We start from the raw sequence: 18650 nt of genomic DNA on the forward strand, positions 1-18650 counted from the left end.
AATGCTTTATAGTGTGTTATGATTATTGTTATAAAGCATTATGATCATTTATGAGTGTTTATAACAGTTATACAGTGCTATAACGCATTATAACTCATTATAAGTATGGTTATAATGCGTTATAGAGATAGGCGTCAAAGTGTTACGGCTTTCCGAGCCTACCTGCAGTTTTACTAATGTTTCTATAGTTTCTGCTGCAGCACTGACACCACCGTCTGCTCCCTTCACTCCTCCAGCACCACAGGCATCAGTCTGCCCCGCCCGTACTACATGCCGGACGAGGACGACGAGCGGCCCTTCATCTGCTCCCTGCCCGTCGACAACGGCATCATGTCCTGCGCCGACGTCCCCGCCCGCCGCGAGGGAGGCAGGACGTGCTGCCTGGACAAAGACGACGCCCTGTACCGCCAGTCGCTGGGCCTCAGCCCCGAGCCGCTGACCAACGGGAGCGTCAGCGTGGCGGGGCTGTGCGTCAACTGGAACCGCTACTACACCAGGTGCCACACCGGGCACAGCAACCCGCACAAAGGAGCCATCAACTTTGACAACATCGCCTACGCTTGGATCGTCATCTTCCAGGTGGGAATCCTGTAGCGGGTCCGCAGAGGGTTCGAGCTGGCGATCAATGAGCCATGGCAATAATCAGCACATTAGAAGGACACATACACATCCTCATGTCCAATAGTGGTTCAAAAGTCACTATTTCCAAGTTACTGTATCATTAAGAGCAGAAACCAGTGAAACAAAACAAGGAAGCAGCTCAGATCACATACAACATGTTTTATAATGTATCTCTTTTAATTGGTGGTTTACAGTTTGCAGGTGGAAAACATGAGCAAAACCTCACGGATAAAAAGAAACCAAGTCAGTTTGTCCATTAAACAGTGTTACTGTACGTTCACACCAAAAGCTTCTAAAGAGGCAAAATATTTTTAGCCGCTTTGGTCGCTCTTCACGTGACCGACGTCAAAGTTCGATCGCATGTAAAGGAGCTGAAGGACACCTCTATTCTGACTGGTTGCCACCGAACCGCGTCATAGCTAATTACCATAAAGTTAACCGAGACTCAACTTCTCGTCTGGTGACGCTTTGGACGCTCAGGTCGCCAGGCTCTCATTGAAAATGAATGACTTCCGGCGTTTTTGAAGCTTTGGACACTTTAGGCACGTTACTTTTAAAAAGTAATTAGTTATAGTTACTTGTCACTTCCCCCAAAATGTAACAGAGTTCGTAACTGAATTACTACATTTTAAAAGTAACTAATTACCAGGAAAAGTAACTACTGCTGTACTTTTTTATAAAATGCTCAAATATCTCAAATTACTTGGGCTTGCCCCCCTAACCATAACCCTAACCTCCTGTTTATCTGGAGCAAACCAACTCACTCAGTATTCATGAATGAGTTGGTTAGCTCCAGATAAACTTCTTTTTTTTTTTTTTTCAACTAGTTGACGGACAAAAAAAAGTGTGTATATATAACGAACACTTTAACAGGTGTATCATTCTGGGACAGGACTTTTTGAGTCAAGTGATGGCGAGTAATGGAGCATTTTATTATCAGTAGCGGTAACGGTGTTATAACGGGGTAAAGAGTAACTTTTTTGATTACTTTGATTACTAACTTAGTACTGTTCAGTATGTTATTGTAAATGATTAGTTCAACATTTTTGGAAATATGTCACAAACTTTCTCCTGCTGCTTTGTTTGTCTGTTGAATTCAACACTGCAAACTGTAGCAGCTTTAATTATCTTAGTTTAGCTTAGTTCAGTTTAATTAAGCTTAGCACAAAGCCTGTTTCTCCCAAATCCACAGTTTCAACCGTGAAGTTGAGAAGTAATGGTTGTGTTTCCTCTCTCACCTCTTGTCCTGGCTGTAGGTGATCACTCTGGAGGGATGGGTGGAGATCATGTACTACGTGATGGATGCACATTCCTTCTACAACTTCATCTACTTCATCCTACTGATTATTGTAAGTCACGCTCACCAACACTTGTTTGTCAGGAGGATGATGAATGTCTCACAAAGTCACATAAAAGAATAACATGACATTAGTTCATTTACCACTGACACTCACTAACACACATGTGAAGCTGTAGTTTTCTGCAGTTGAACAACTTTTTTTTTTTTTTTTTTTTTTTTTACATTTCCTGTTTTTGTTGCCAAGCTACAGATGACGGCAAGGAAACGCTGTTGCTCCTCCTCTTACACACTCTCTTACTCACACACACATACACACAAAAGGCTGTCAGTGTCATAGTGAACAGCTGAAATCCCTGAGGAACCCCCTCCTCCTTTTGTTCTGATAAAACACTCTTTAATTTCATCCTCTCTCTCTCTCTCTCTCTCTGTGCTGTACATTTCTGTGTATGAGCGTTGATGCGTGTTCTCCTCAGTATATTATTTCTTCTGTAGTGTGTGTGTGTGTGTGTGTGCTATCATAATGCAGCGTGACTGCCAGTCCCAGTTATTTCTCTAACCCAGGGGCTCTCTTGTCTTTTTATTACACTTTTAATTGCCTGCCTTCAGATGCAGACATAAGCTCTGCCTCTCCTCTCCTCTCCTCTCCTCTCCTCTCCTCTCCTCTCCTCCTCTCTCCTTTCCTTTTCTCTTCTCTTCTCCTTTCCTTTCCTTTTCTGTCCTCTATCCTCCTCTCCTTTCCTTTTCTCTTCTCTTCTCCTCTCCTCTCCTCTTCTTTTCTCTCCTCCTCTCCTTTCCTTTTCTCTTCTCTTCTCCTCTCCTCTCCTCTTCTTTTCTCTCCTCCTCTCCTTTCATTTCCTTTCCTTTCATTTTCTCTTCTCCTCTCCTCTCCTTTCCTTTCATTTTCTCTTCTCTTCTCCTCTCCTTTCATTTTCTCTCCTCCTCTCCTCTCCTTTCCTTTTCTCTTCTGCTCTCCTCTCCTCTATCGTCCTTTCCTTTCCTTTCCTCTCCTCCTTCTTCCTCTGCTCTCTTCCTTCCTTTTTTCTCCTCTCCTCTCATCTCCTCTCCTCTCCTCTCATTTCCTTTCCTTTCCTTTCCTTTCCTCTCCTCTCCTTTCCTTTGCTTTTCTCTTCTCCTCTCCTCTCCTATCTCTCCTTTTTCTTCCATTCATCTCCTCCTTCTTCCTCTGCTCTCCTCTCCTCTCATTTCCTCTCCTCTCCTCTCCTCGTCTTCTCTCCTTCTTCTTCCATTCCTCTCCTCCTTCCTCTCCTCCTTCCTCTCCTCTCCTCACCTCCCCTCTCCCTCCATCCTCCACCTCTTACATAATTTCCTCTAACATCACTCTCCCTCTATTACTGCCTCCTTAAATCTGTCAATCACTGCTCCCTGTCACCTCTACCTTTTGTCATCCTTTACCTGGCATCCGTCAATCCTTGTTTCTGCTCACACTTCCCTCCGTCTCTCTCTCTCTTTGTATTTCTGTGTCACTTCTCCCCCTTAACCTCCTTTTTCTCCCTCCCTCCCTCTTCCCTTTTATCTCCGCCACCTCCCGGCTCCTCTTCTTCCTCTCCCCCCTCCTCTCCCTCCTTCATTTGATCTCCTCTTCCTCGCTGAGCTGAGCAGCATCCTGAGCATCATTCATTTATCTGTCACGCTACTCATTATTCTCTGTCACGCAGAAATACACACACGCATACAGATGTATTTACACACAGTAAAGGACACATTCCCATGCTCTTTGCCAGATTTGCTGTGGGACATTATCTCCTACATCAAGCCCCTAAAATCGTCTCACTACAGATAGTTTACGATATAATGGCTGCTGTTAGATAGTGGGAGAGGGGGAGAGGGGGTTGGAAAGGAAGGAAATAGCTGAGGACAGGAGTAAGAGCTGGATGAAAGTAAGAAATGTGGAGAAAAAAAAGAGATGATGAAATGGGAGAGAAAATAGACGGAAAGAGGTCAGACAGGAATGGAGAAGTGGTGTGAAGTGTGGAGCGCAGGGAGAAAGACGGCGGCGAGCTTAAGGCAGAGGGTGATTAAGAGGGGAAGAAGTGGTGGAGGAGAGATATGGGGACGGGTTGATGGATGGATGGATGGACGGATGAGTGGATCGATAAAGGAAAGAGAGAGAAGAAAAAGGACAGAAGGTGGTGATGATGGACCAGTGTGTCGGCATGAAATGGAAGCGACCACGTGTTGGTGGTGTAGAAACGGGTGCATTAAAGGTCCAGTGTGTAATAATTGGCAAGGTTTATTGTCAAAATCTGAATATACTCGCTATAAATATATTTGTATACGTGTATAATCACTATACAATAAAATCTGTTTGGTTTTTGTAGCCTTATAATTCTTCTTATATATACATATAGCAAGAGTCTTGCTTTAGAGAGTTTTGCAATCTTGTGCCGCCATGTTTTTATGCCAACCTGAACGGAAGCTTGCAATATAAAAACGCAGTGTAAGAGGGAATCAAGGGGTGCTTAAAGAGACACAATGTGAAGTCCCAAGTTCAGGGCGCCCGCATCCTTCAGAGGTTGTGACAAGGCCGTCCCACTTCAAAGGCTCCTTCAGTTGTGGCCAAGAAATGAGTTCTTCTTTTTCTCCTGAACCACAAAGGCCACGACTAGTGGAGTTTTCATGGCTCAGCATATCCCAAGATTCATTGCACATAGCCTGTTTCCTCTGAAGGATGTGATGCATGAGTCAGGACCCAGCAGAAGTAAAGTTGAAGGTCAGTTTTACAGTGTATTTGATTCATCTACTATTCTGGATGTTTACAGTGTTGGACTTGATACTTTAGCATGCTAGCATGTCATTATACTGATATTTACATCAAATATTTAGGATGTCAGCATGCTAATATGTATACTGTATGTGGCACTGTAATATGTTAGCATTAGCATATTATGTTAGCACAACCATAAAAGTACAGACATGTCTGACAAGAGTTTGTCTCAAAACAAGTGAAAATCTGAAACAATTTAAGACCTTACTCCATCACTACAGCTGGTGTTCCACATGTGTAGTTTGAGGACATAAGGAGTTTTTAGTTTCTGGGACTATTAGCCACATCTGTCACATCTGTAGAAGAATCAGGATCAAAATCAACTTCACTGGAAATGGTCTCCTGAAGTGGAAACGCCTAAAGCACGATCTGAAAGATGAAGCAAACCTCCACTGTTTACAGTAATCTCTAGATAAATGTCTTATTGACCATAATATAAACATTCTGTAGATTAAGTATCAACAGGATTTTCTTGCTGTTGTTTTCCCTTTTCCCGTCGGAGCTCTTGTCGATGATGTTACAACACGTCTTGAGGCTCGTCTCACAAACACAGTGGAGGAAAACGGTTTGAGCTTTAATGTTCATGTGTTAATTACGTTGTCTGTAACACTGAGAGACGCTGAACACAGTCGTGCTGACAGAATGGCTGCAGTAGATAGATGATGGATCACCGACAGACAGAGAGACCTCGGCGTCTCTGCTGCAGTCTGCCGGGGCAGCAGCACCAGAGGCAGCAGCAGGAAACTTCTCTGAAACTCTGGAGGAGGTGTTGAAGATCCACTCTGTGACCTGTTGATCAAACAGCAGAGACAGAGGGAGAGAGAGAGAGAGAGAGAGATTTCACAAGCAGCTCTGCTGTGACACAAAAGTGTTTCCAGCCATCTGCCATCAGAGGAGACTCTCAGACTGAAGAGTTACTCCTCCACAACAACAGCTCTCTGTGTCTGGGTCATCTATCAATCCATCCATCCATCCATCCATCCATCCATCCATCCATCCATCCATCCATCCATCCATCCATCCATCCATCCATCCATCCATCTGTCCCAATCCCCCATCCATCTGAACACAATCAGTTACACCTTGAATGAATTTGACATTAACTTGGACTCAAGGATGAACTCATCGGGGTCAGAGCTCACAAGTTCATGCACCTATGGCGCAATATATCACAAATATCCAATAGGATCAAATGGTGAAATTTACAGCTTCTTACATCCAAAGGTTTAAAGGTCACCCTCACTGTGACATCATAATGTTTAACAAGAACACCTGTATAATAATTGAATGTGTAGATGAGGAAGAGTTAGAGAGAGAACACACAGTATACTGTGTTCTGTCTGATCAATGACTGGCACTAAAGTACAGTTTACTGTGGTATATCGTATTAGCAGACAGTACAGCTATCAGTCTCTCATTCATCTCTTTTTTTTTTCCATTAATTATTTTAAATCTGCTTGTTTTATTTCTTCATTTATCATTTTAGTCTATTTAGTTATTGCATAATTTCATCTTTGATTACACTGTTTCTTTCTTTCCTCATTGTTTCTGTGATTCATATGAAGTGACTGCAGCTCTGCTGTTTCCCTTTGAGATTTATAAAGTTCTCACTCTATCTGTTTATCTATCCATCTATTTATGGAGAGAGGGAAAGTGAGACAGACATAGAGAGGAGGAGAGAGAGAGGTTCAAGTTGCGTTGAGACACCTTGAGTATTTCACTCACGTAACATTCATGCAGATTAAGTGTGTTAAATTGAATTGCAACAGGAGAGAGAGTGAGAGAGCGCAAGGAGGGAGCGAGATGAAAACATTGATGAGAGAGAGATGGAGTGACAGATGGAGGGACAGATGAGAAAAGTGAGATCAAGATGGAGAGAGTCGAAGCTGCTGCGTGCTGCTGATTACCATCATGTAGAGCAGTTTAGACAAAGAGACTCGCTGGAATTAAAAGGCTTTGCCTGGAAAACACCGCTCCGCCACCTGGAATTAAGGTTTAACATCCGTAAATACGCGGGTAAGCCCCATCGTTTGACACCGGTTAAGCCCCGCCCCCGCCTTTTTACCCCTCGCTTATCCCTGGATACAGATCCATCTGATTATTAATGCCACACCTGTTGTAATCTGCAGGAGGCGGCGGCGGCAAACGGCGGCTGATGCAGGATCAGCCAGCAACCACACACATAACAGGAAGTTTGATGAGTTTATAATAAGCAAAGTGCACTTTCTAATCAGTTTCCCTGCACTACGGGGGGGATTTTTCTCATTGTGCTAAATTGTTCAGCTTTAGCTTAACTGGCTTAATGTCAAAGTAAAAAAAAAAAAATGTTTAAATGAAGATGAAATTACATTTGCTGCTTTTTATAATCTCCAGAACTTCACTGGAGCTTAACTCCGTTTCTAAACAACCCTAATAGGGACGGGGTTCAACAGCATTTGATCAAATCTGAATCCTTTCAACTCCCTTATCGAATCAATTACAGTCGTTTCTTTGGTGCGGAGGGAAGTTAATTACTGTGAATATGGAACTGTTTAGGAGAAGAAAAAATTTTTTTTTTTTTTTATTTCACTCGTGGCAGAAACAAAACAGATTAGTGTCACAAAAGATGAGTTCATTTTTTAAGGTTCCAGCTCCTTCTAGTCGCATTAATACGACAATCGGTGAGTTTAATTGTGATTAATGGATGAATTACCACACAGGCGTCACAGTGACACTAATAAAAACTACAGTGATTAACAGTCCAGCCTAAACTGTTGTGGTTGTGCAGAGCTGGAGGGTTGTAAAGGCTTTTCACCACCTCGGTGACATTCATTAACCCTGTCCTCACTCATTCTGCTCCTCGCTGCAGAAGCTAAAAGAAAAAAAAACAAACCAACAACACAGAGAAGATGTGTGTTAATTATCCGTCATCATCTGGTGAATAACAACTAATCAAACTGCCGCTGTCTCACAGGCACACTGCTGTTTGAGGAGCGTTTGAACTGGTCGGCCATCTTTGTTGCACCACATCTGGCTGTCTTCCTGTTTATAGCTTCACAGAGATCATTCTGTTTGAGCCAATAGATGATTCATTGACCACAGAGATGAATTTATCCAGATGTTTAATCAAGAAACACAACTTTATTAATGCAACATTAGTTGTCCAAGTTTTGTTCTGATCTCGAACCAGTGAGTTTCAGTTTCACAGCTCAGGTGGAGTTAAGTTGCACAGTACACATTCACCTACTGATGATGCACAGGCTCAGTTTCTATTGGCGCACTGTTACAGTAGCTTCCATGTCTCATGTTGGAGCTTTGAACAGATTTATCTTACGTTGATTACCTATTATTTAAAGGCCCAGTGTGTAAAATGGGGGGGGGGCAAAGCGGGGCATCTAGCTTTCAGATTCTAGATTGCACCCCCCTTCCTTCGGTAAAGTGACGGTGGCCTCCGAGGACAAAAAAACCTGTACTCCATTCGCAAACTTTCAGGTTTATAACTCAAAAACGTATAACAATTTTCCTCCTCCTTCTTCTTTCCTTCCACCTTCCTCTTCATTGGTTTATTTCTGCACGCAAAACGTGCTCTCTGTCTGGCTGGGTTTTCCGTTCGGGCTGCCGTACAAACATGGCAGTGCAAGATGGCCACACTCTCTAAAGCAAGACCCTTATGTATATATAAAAGAATAATTATAAGGCTACAGAAACCAAACTAATTTTATTTAGCGATGTCTTCTAAGGTGGATAATGTTAACAAAAGATGACAGATTACTGGGTGTGCTAGTGTCGTAGTGCAGTAAAGCTGTCCATGTTTCTCACCGAGACGAGAGCTGGGACACCGGGTCGCTAGGTGGAAGACAGAGAGCCTCCATTGTCCCTGTAAGTCATTTAAACATCAAAATTACTGAGAAGCTGTTTAGTTTAGGGTAAAAATCTTGCAAAGTTCCTCTTTAATGCATCACATAAAATTAAATTGACTTTCAAACATCCATCACACAGTGTTTCAGTGCAAGAGAGGATAAAACCAAAGCTAAAATTGCATTAAAAATAGGATAAAAAGTAGATAGATAAAAAGTTTTAATGAAAATAAATACAGATACAGAAAAATGATGTGAATTGGCAGCCCAGGTCTTGACGGAAAGAAGGAAGTGACAGATCTGACATGACTCAGTTTCTCCTCATAAGGCTGGAGTCATGTTTCTGTCCTTTTGATGAATGACTGTCCAATACCTTACCAAGACTTTGCTTTTTAGCATTAATTATTCGATCTCTATCAACTCACTGTATGCAGCACCTTTCACATCACTATCTACTACTATTACCATGCAGGTGCTTGGTTCCTTGTTTAAAGTAAAACTGTGTGGAGCGTTGCATTCTGGGAGTGAAATTAATTCTAAGGACTCCTCTTCCTTTCTGCTGCTCAGCCTCTCAGTCATTTTGTCACTAAAACCACACAAATACAGACACACACACACACACACACACACACACACACACACACACACACACACACTAATCTAATTGTATTCCAGTGGCTCCAGCAGAGAGTGAGTATAAATATTTGATGGGATCGGCCCGGGTGCTGCTCCGGTGCTGGGACCAACCGCCTCCCCTTCAGTCCAGAGAGGCGGCATGAAATCCAGCCGGTCTGACCACAAATCTCTGCTCTGGATCAATGAGGAGCAGCTTCACACACACAGCCAATACACACACACACACACACACACACATGCATGCATTCCCTTACATACACACTTTATCCTGCTCTTTCACAGTCACCAAGGTTCAGATGGAGAGCAGGGAGGGGGTTAGAAGGTTTCACAATCACTATTGATCACAGCTCAGAGAGCGTTACACTTCACCCCCACCCTCCTCCTCCTTCTCCTCCTCCTCTCTTCCCCCTCTCCTCCTCTTTCTGCACATCAGCTCTGTTTCTCTGGGTGACCTTGCCCTTTTCTCTTCTCTCTTTTTTTTCCTCTCTGTCCTTCCAGCGCCGCTTCAGAGCACAAGTGAAGGAGTGAGGCTGAGCTTAACACATCAAACACACACACACACAGTGTAACGCAGCACAGTTTTCTGACTCACCTCTGAAAAAATAATCTGGAATAAAAGTTTAACAAATAGCTGTAGTCGAAGTTCTTCATATTTGATCAGTTGTTCTTGATCAAACACTAAAACTTTGGGTAAGATTTTAATAAACTAACCCTTTGTATCTCCTCGTCTGAACTCTCTGACTTTAAAGGAGACATATCATGCCTCTTTTCCACAAATTAAAATAGTTCCCAGATGTCTTAAAGCCATGTCTGTGACATTCTTTGGTCAAAATACCCCAAGGATCAAACATCACAGCTCTTTTCATCCGTTCAAAACAGCCCTGTTCAGAACGGCTGGTTTCAGTGTCTGTCCCTTTAAATGCAAATGAACCACTGTTTGCCCCGCCCCTTCTACTGGTACCAGGTAGGGGTGGGGTATACAAATTTGAAAACTAGTTACATCAATGGAAGACAAAGAGGGAACAGCTCGTAAAACCACGTGGATTTCAACCTCGGGAGCCTGAAAAGAGAATAGAACAGCTCGCACACCACAGGGCTCCAATATGCAGTCCATTTATTAAGACAAGACGTAACGTTTCGAGCGTTCGGAGCCTGAAAATTACAGATTTATTGTCAATTCTCACATTTTGGGGGTCGGAAAAGAGCCTTCAAAAAGTGATATTTCCATACTATGTCCCCTTTAACTATTGTTCTCACATACTCAAGACTAACAAGACTCTTTACAGTACCTGTTTCATTATTAATCAAGGACAGTCAAGTTCAGGACCAGGTTTCACTGACTCATATAGTCATTTCCAAATCTTTCGCAAAGCATTTAGATCATGTTGAGTGTCTGCTGCTGCAGGATTTAGGGTTTAGACCGTAATACTGTATGTACAGTATAAAGAGCCTGGTAGAGTAACAAAGACACAGATTAACACATAAGAGTCACATAAACCATCTCCTTCAAATATCATCAAAGAAAATTTTGGAGGCTTCTCATCTTTCCTTCCTCCTACAAGATGGTGTTCACACCGTAGTTTTATTTTCCTTTTAAATGTCCAATATTTTACACTTTTCCTGTGTTTTTATTTGTGGTTTTGAGATACAGAAAGCTTCTCAGTGTAGTTTTCCATCTCCTCTCTCTGGAGCTCTAGTAACAACAGGTCGGCGTCAGCCAATCAGTAGAAAAAGATGTTATTTTGTTCTATTAGTCAGGTCTGGCAAATGACTAAACACTATAATACCCATGACCCTTAGCTATTGTTCCCATGGAGATGAAGTCAGTGTGAAGTGCAGCTGTTTGATAGTAGTTGTTTTGAACAGATTCCAGTCACAGAGGCCACGTTCAAACTAAATGAAAGTAAAGTGATGTGAGCTTCAGTCCACCGTTAAGGAAACGGAGGGTTTAATCTGTGTGACTGGATATTTCTCTGAAGTCTCAACTTGGCACTCAGACTCCTCCAGCTTTGACTTTTATATCACAGGACCCAGATTGAACTGAAGATTCATCCAGAGGAGTTCCTCCTAACATTATGTGTGGTGATATGACTGTGACTTGTACCTTAGAACGAGGGCGATCCAAAATATCTTCCGTCTTTGCTACGAGATGTGTTAAAGTTGTATCAGGTTCTATTGGTTATAGACAAAATCAATGAGATTTGGTTTCTAAATCTGACAGAAATATGCAGTTTTTTTTTTAGTTTTTTTTTTAAGTATATTTTTTGGCTTTTTATGCCTTTATTAGATAGGACAGTTGAGAGTGTGACAGGAAACAGGAGGCAGAGAGGAGGGGAATGACACGCAGGATAGGGCTGTCCGACGCGGGATTCGAACCGGGGCCGCCTGCAGGGAGGACTATAGCCTCAACATATGGGGCGGGTGCTCTACCAACTGAGCTAAACACCGCCCCAGAAATATGGAGTTTTGATGTTTGTGTTAAAATGCGACAGTGAACTGGCCTCCAGCCAACTCACTCACTGACTCCTTCAGTCATTGAGATTCACTGGCACTGACCCACAACACACAAGATTATAACTCAAGGACTATTTCATGCCAATTTCTGCAAGTGTTGCAGATAACTATATTTAAAGAGGACCTACTGTATTATGCTTTTCTAGTTTTTCCGTCTTATGAATATGTTGTAAATGTTGGTCACTTGCTTTAGAGGCAGTTTCAGTAGCTCTGAGCTGCTGCAAACACTCGAGTTTGGAGAGTTTTTTCTAAAGTCCCTTTCTGTAACGTCACAACTTCGGCGGAAGTCCATATATGGCAACTCGCCTGGCTCTGGCCTCAGTGCCCAGTGGTAATGTGAGAGGGGGCGTGTCACTATGTAGCAAGATACCAATCTCAGCAGACTTGGGTGGGTGGGAGGAGCTGGGCTGAATCCGAATGTGTGTTTGTTTGTTTCCAAGCAGGAAAGAGCCAGGGATCCAATATCATATTAACCATCCTCTTGTGTTAGAGTCACCACTGACCCATTTTTAGGTTTTTAATGCATAAAAGTGCCACACACATTTGTTTATTGCATCAAGACCTTTCCACTTTGTCAGGGACCTACACTGAAACAAATTAAAACTTCTTTTTTTTTGTTTTCACAAAATTCTGAAATGCTCTGGTTACAATTATGACATTTGTGTTGTTAGGGTCGGTTTCGACCCGGTTATAATGATAACAACAATAATGAGAGTTAAAACTGAAATCACGTCAAGTTCAAAACCTTTTCATGGATTAGGAAGTCTAACAATGTAACCAAGAGATGAGAAACAAATGGGATGATAAATAATTGTTTTTAGTGTGTTTTACAGCTGATTTAAGACTTCAAAACCGACCCGAACACAAGAGATGGTAGCAGAAAGCTGACAAGAGGAAGGTTAAAAGCCCCTGACATGAGCATAATATGTTCTCTTTAAAGTAAAAGACGTCTGACCCACAGAACCAGGACTGACCAGAGTCGGATCTAAATGATGATGTTTTCCCCTCAGGTGGGCTCCTTCTTCATGATCAACCTGTGCCTGGTCGTCATCGCCACCCAGTTCTCGGAGACCAAGCAGAGGGAGCACCAGCTGATGCAGGAGCAGCGGGCGCAGTGCTCCTCCTCCTCCACGCTGGCCAGCGAGCCCGGCGACTGCTACGAGGCACTGTTCCAGCTGGTCTGCCACATCCTGCGCCGCGCCCGCAGGCAGACCGTCGCCCTCTTCAACACCCTGCGAGGGAAACCCCGCGGCTTCCGGGGGGTCGGCCGAGGCCGGGGCGGCGGGGAGGGGAGGGAGAGGAGGGCCAACGGGCGAGGCAGGCGCCACAGGAAAGCAGCGAGGCACGGTATGTAAACTGTAACCATAACGACTGAGAGTTGTGTTGAGTCATGTGGTTTGTGCACTGACTAGGGTATCCGCGGGGTCTTGAAAAGTATTAAAAGGTGATAAATCAATTTTGGGAAAATTAAGACCCTTAAAGAGACAACGAGGAGTTTCTGTTTGGTTATACAAAAGTCTCATATTAATGTGGATGAATCTCCGCTACCCACACTTGTTAATGGCTCCATTTTCGATAAATATATCGTTTTGTCTCTATCGTTATTTTGTTATTTTAATTAGTGGTGGAAACGCTGGGCTAGCCGACCAGCGTTTCCTTACTTTCGGTTTCACGGACGCAGCCCGGCGGGTCATGAGAGTAACGCTGCCGAATCGCTGTTTATGGTCGGAACTACGACGGTATGTGATCGTCTTTGAACCTCCGACTTTCATTGTTGATGAATGAAAACATTCTTGGCAAGACGTCCGTCTTGCGCCGGTCCAAGAATTTCTCTGTGCGCGTGGAGGCTCATGGTAAATGTAGTATGAGAACACTTCGCTTTCCAAAACCCCTCGTTGTCCCTTTAAAAAGTATTAAAAAGTCTTTTCACAACTTTATAAAGTCTTAAATTTTGAAGGTATTTTTTCTGAATTAGCTGTCCAAGAGTTTGAGTCCTAAAAAACATTGTGAAAGTGTGTGAATTTATTCATTTTATTAAAAAACAAAGATGAACCGGTACATAAAAAAGAAAAGAAGATTGTTGTTTTGGTTTTTTGAGAGTGGAGCAATGTTTTTTTTTTTTTTTTATTATTATAAACTTTGCCTTTTATTTATTATCTTAGCCTATTTTGAATACTGTTGTATCATAGTGGTCTATAGTCTTTATCACAAACTAGAACTGTTAAAGGGATAGTTCACCCAAAATTGAAATTTTACTCATTATCTACTCACCCTCATGTTGACTAAGGGCTGGGAGAAGTTTCAGAGTCCTCCGTGGCTTCTCTGAGTTACAGGGGGTCTCGGCGTAGCAGTGCATGTCCATATAACGGTTGCCAATGGATACCAATTGTCTTCGTAACAAAAAGACACCAAAAAACATCCAAATACCTCCATGCTGCTCGTATGTAATGTCCGTCTTGTATTGAAGCCCCGAAATGCAAAATTGTCCCGAAAAAAATTAAATAAGTCTATATTTCAAGCTTGTTTGTAGCGGAAGCTCCTCTTCCCGGTTCGTCCAATTTGGACGAACATGCACTGCTACGCCGAGACCCCCTGTAACTCAGAGAAGCCACGGAGGACTCTGAAACTTCTCCCAGCCCTTAGTCGACATGAGGGTGAGTAGATAATGAGTGAAATTTCAATTTGGGTGAACTATCCCTTTAAGTTAAAAGTGTCACTGATGTAAATGGTTACGGGTTGAAGTGGCGGTGAGGTATTGAAAAATATTGAGAAGGTCTTGAAAAAGTCTTAAAAAGGTATTAGAATTAACTTCAAGATTCCTGTATATACCCTAGGCCCCCCCTGCCCCCACCACAACAGACCGGACCACCCCTCCCCAGCCGACCCCATGGCCCTCGCCCCGGCCTCTGCCTCGGAGGGCTGCCCTCAGTGCGCCGCCGCCGCCGCCGCCCGGTCACTCAGCGACGGCGCCGGGCCGGTTCGCAGCGCCGCCGGCAGCGGGGAGGCGGGGGAGGAGGGGGCGGTGGAGGAAGCGGACAGGGAGGGGGCGAAGGAGAAGGGCAAGAAGGACGCGAGGGGTTGTGGGTGTCCCAAGAGGACGTGCAGGCAGCTGTGGCACGACATCAGGATGAAGCTGTGGGGCATCGTGGAGAGCAAGTACTTCAACCGAGGCATCATGATCGCCATCCTGATCAACACCATCAGCATGGGCATCGAACACCACGAGCAGGTAACAGGCCGCGTCCAAACACCTGTTCTTCTTCGTGTCACATTTTATTTTTCTCTCATCTTTAACTGATTCTCTTTCATCTGGACCGTTTCTGTGAGATTCTCTCTTCTCTTCTCTCTGTCTGGTTGTCTCCGACAGCCGTCTCTGTTACTCTCTAACAATCTTGCAAACTTGAATCAAACGTCGTTTAGAATCTGTGAAGTGTTTGTGAAACGTGTTGATGAAGACGTAACAGTTCACAGCGGCTTCAGTGGAAGGTTCAGAAGAAGCAGTTTCTGGAGTTGTGATCTTTGCATACAAGATGTATGACAACACTTTACAGTAACCCCTTAAAGGGACAGTTCAAAATTTTGGCGAATTTTTGGAGGTAAATTCATGCAAAACCACTGATGCGGATCCAGACGGGATCAGTTTTTCAGCCAGCAGTCTCTGTATTTGCCTCTAAAACAACTCTGTCTGGTAACGTTGTGTTATTATCTCATAGCGTGGTGAATGTGCAGGTCACAACTTGTCCACCAGAGCGTTTTGGAGTTGTTGGATTGTGTATTTGATGAGTTTGATGAGGGAAACCAAGAAATCCCATGAGCCTCTGTAGCGTAGCTCTGAGCAGCTTGCGGCTCTGCTCCGCCGTTCTAAAAATAGCTTGCACCGACAATTAAAGGTAACAAAACTACTCCTATGACTATAGGGATTATGGCAATGGGCCAATTTGCCAAAATGTTGAACTATCCCTTTAACACCCACTGGCCTATGGGTCACTTTGCTTCTGATTAACCCTGGGCCAGCCAGGTCCTGGACGGGCCAGTGAGTGTCAAGGTGTTAAAGCAAAGACACCCACAGTAGGTGAGAGTCTCTGTACCGCAGATAAACAATCAAACATGTCACAGTGGATTCGAACCCCCAGTTTCCATAGACTCTACTCAGGTGCTCACACCAGAGGCCCATTCATGTCAGTCAGAGCATCCGTCTCCGGTCCGGCACTGCTCTGGCGAAAAAATAGAATAAAATGTGCAGGTCTATTGCCTGATCACGCAACCAGCACGTATTAATCCATGTAGATTAGATCACTCACTCCAAACAGGAAGTCAAACGCACTGAGCATCACGTAAATTTCAAAATAAAACACAGTGAGAGTGAGGATCTATAATTAAAAACATTAAAACCTCCATTTACTTTCACAGCGTTTAGTTCAAAGACAAACAGGAACAAACAGTTTCCTCAAGCTCGGAGGGAGGTTTCATCCATTATCAGTAATGTGGGAGGGGGGATGCTGTTCTTGTTATTTATTATTTATTCACGTGTGTGTATGTGTGTGTGTGAGCACAGTTTAACGCTGCATGTCTGTGAATGGGGGAATCCACCACAGCAGTTAGAGACACGGCTTAGTGCTTTTTATAGTGGAGCAACAGTGTGAGGTCAGACTCTTTCAGCTTGTTCTTCCTGTCCTCACTCCTCCACAGTGTGAACCGCTTTATTACTTTCTTGCTCCTGCACAGACATCTCTCTCTCTCTCTTTCTTTCTTTCTTTCTTTCTTTCTTTCTTTCTTTCTTTCTTTCTTTCTTTCTCTCTCTCTCCTCACTGCTTGTGTAATGTGACTTTCCGGCCAACAGGATAAACACGTCTGCACTCAGGTGTGGCAGCAGGCTGCAGGCAGAGCTGCCAGCACATCATCGCGCCTTCGTCTCAGATCGACGCTTGCCGAGATCTCCGAGCAATAAAAACACGATGCTGTGTGTTTTCTTTTTAACTCGTACTTGTTTTTTGGGGGGTTTTTTTTCAGTCTTTCTCCCCATTTCCCGTCTCTCTCTGTCGCTTTTGCTTTGTGCGCTCTTTGTCTTTCTATCAATATTTCTCGCTCTCGCTATACCATCGCCCACTCACGCCTGCCACCGCCGCAGTGGTGGGTCGTCTCTCATCTCATGGGCGGCTAAAAATAGAGAGACGGAACGAGAGAGGCAGCCAGAGACTTTGCTCCTTTAATGGGGAGGAAGTAGCAGAGTTGGAGAAAAAAAAAAAAAAAGATGTCTGCTGTTGCTGCTGCTGCTGCTCCACCGCCTGTTTAGCAAACCAGAGTTCATGCTTCCTTCTGTTTGAACAGCGGCATCAGAGGCTTAATCCGTCCCACTGCTCTGATCATCGTCCTGCTGAGAGGGGCTTCCACCTGTCCCCCTTCACACCTGTTGTCTCAACCTAACAATTAAATGTTGATTTTACATTTTAGGGCTTCAACAGGTTTAAATAGGAGAGGGCATTCAATTTCCAGACAAGCTAGTTTTTGTGTTTTGGGGATGTTTCCCCTCTAAAGATGCCTCCCATGCTAATGAAACTACATGATGAGATATATTATTAGCACCATCAACAACGCACTGTCTCCGTGTTCTCTCATTACAGGTTTGAATATTCACTGGGCTGGAAAATAGCTGCTCATATTTTTAGAAACACGTTGTCTCTATGTTAATATAATAACTGTAGTAACACCACTATCATCATCGCCGCTGCTGGATTATGATTATGTATCTGGAGAGAATTGAAAATGTTGGTGAGAGGGTTTTTTTCCGTTCAGGGAGTGCTCACTAACAATGAAAAAGTTTTAGCACAAATGCTAATGAACTTAAAGACAAATAGGAACAAGAATGCATGACGTCATTTAGGAGAGGAGTCAGTCCTGAATGTCACATTACCACTTGGTTGTTTACGAAAGTGGTTCCCAACCTGAAGTGGCCAAACAAGTGAAGCAATTTAAAGGAGACTCATTATGCCTCTTTTCAACAATTTAAAATAGTTCCTAGGTTTCTTAATGAAATGTCTGTGACATGCTTTTGGTCAAAATACCACAAGGATCCAACATGACAGCTCTCTATTCGCCCTCTCAGAACAGCCCCGTACAGAACGGCTGCTTTGGGTGCCTGCCCCTTTAAATGCAAATTAGTACTGCTCGCCCCGCCCCCCTCGCTACTGTGGCATGTGCCAGAGCTGATTATGGCTTTGCTATTGGTAAATCCTGGAAGAAACATGGCTGCCGGATATTTTAAAAAAAAATCTATGGCTTTAAAATTTATTTAGAATACAATAGAAAAATTGGCAACTCTTTATAATAAGTGCACACTATTAAACATTAGTTAAGCATTACATTCTGAATTCATACTCATTAGTATGTAGTTCATAACCACAGTTAAAAATGTTTTACTTATCATTGATAAGCACTAACTGTATTTATGAACTACATACTAATGAGTATTCAAGTGTTATAAATGAAAAAATAAAGTATTTATTAATGCTTAACTAATGCTTAATAGTGTGTACTTATTATAAAGTGTTACCGAAAAATGTATTGTCCAGCCAAGGCAGGAGATTTGTCTTCGGTCTCACCCAGTTATATAAAAACACAGACTTGTTTACAAGAATTACATAAAACCAATTTGTCGACAAGAACAAGTACAAACATGTGCAGGGAACATCTTCATGGGTTACATACAGACACCTATATATCACTTTAACTTGGTTTATTAATTATGTTGATGGTGTTGGGGATGAAGGAGCCCTTTGAGATCTATCTCCCCTGCCATCTTGACACATGTTAATAGATAAAAATGCAGAGCTGGTTTGTTTGTGGAGTCTGCTGCTGAATCAAGTGAGATTGAGCTTCCTTCATGTTGGGAAGTTACAAACTGCTGGTTTTGACCATAAACGGTGTGTTTGTAGTCAGGACAGCTGTTGTAAATGTTAAA

General features: G+C 43.2%; 1 protein-coding gene across 1 annotated transcript; it reads left to right on the forward strand.

The window, feature by feature from the left end:
- Window positions 1–242: 242 nt before the first annotated feature.
- Window positions 243–14921, forward strand: LOC146959785 (voltage-dependent T-type calcium channel subunit alpha-1I-like; the record flags this gene model as incomplete). Its single annotated transcript, XM_085772905.1, has 4 exons — window positions 243–579; window positions 1878–1970; window positions 12703–13039; window positions 14527–14921. Coding segments are annotated over exons 1-4 (1134 nt in total), but the record flags the coding sequence as incomplete, so codon positions are not given.
- Between the last annotated feature and the right edge of the window lie 3729 nt (window positions 14922–18650).

The sequence above is a fragment of the Trachurus japonicus genome, unplaced genomic scaffold, assembly GCF_045865225.1.
Source record: "Trachurus japonicus isolate A0001 unplaced genomic scaffold, Traja_1.0 AP031084.1".
In the NCBI taxonomy this organism is placed as follows: domain Eukaryota; kingdom Metazoa; phylum Chordata; class Actinopteri; order Carangiformes; family Carangidae; genus Trachurus; species Trachurus japonicus.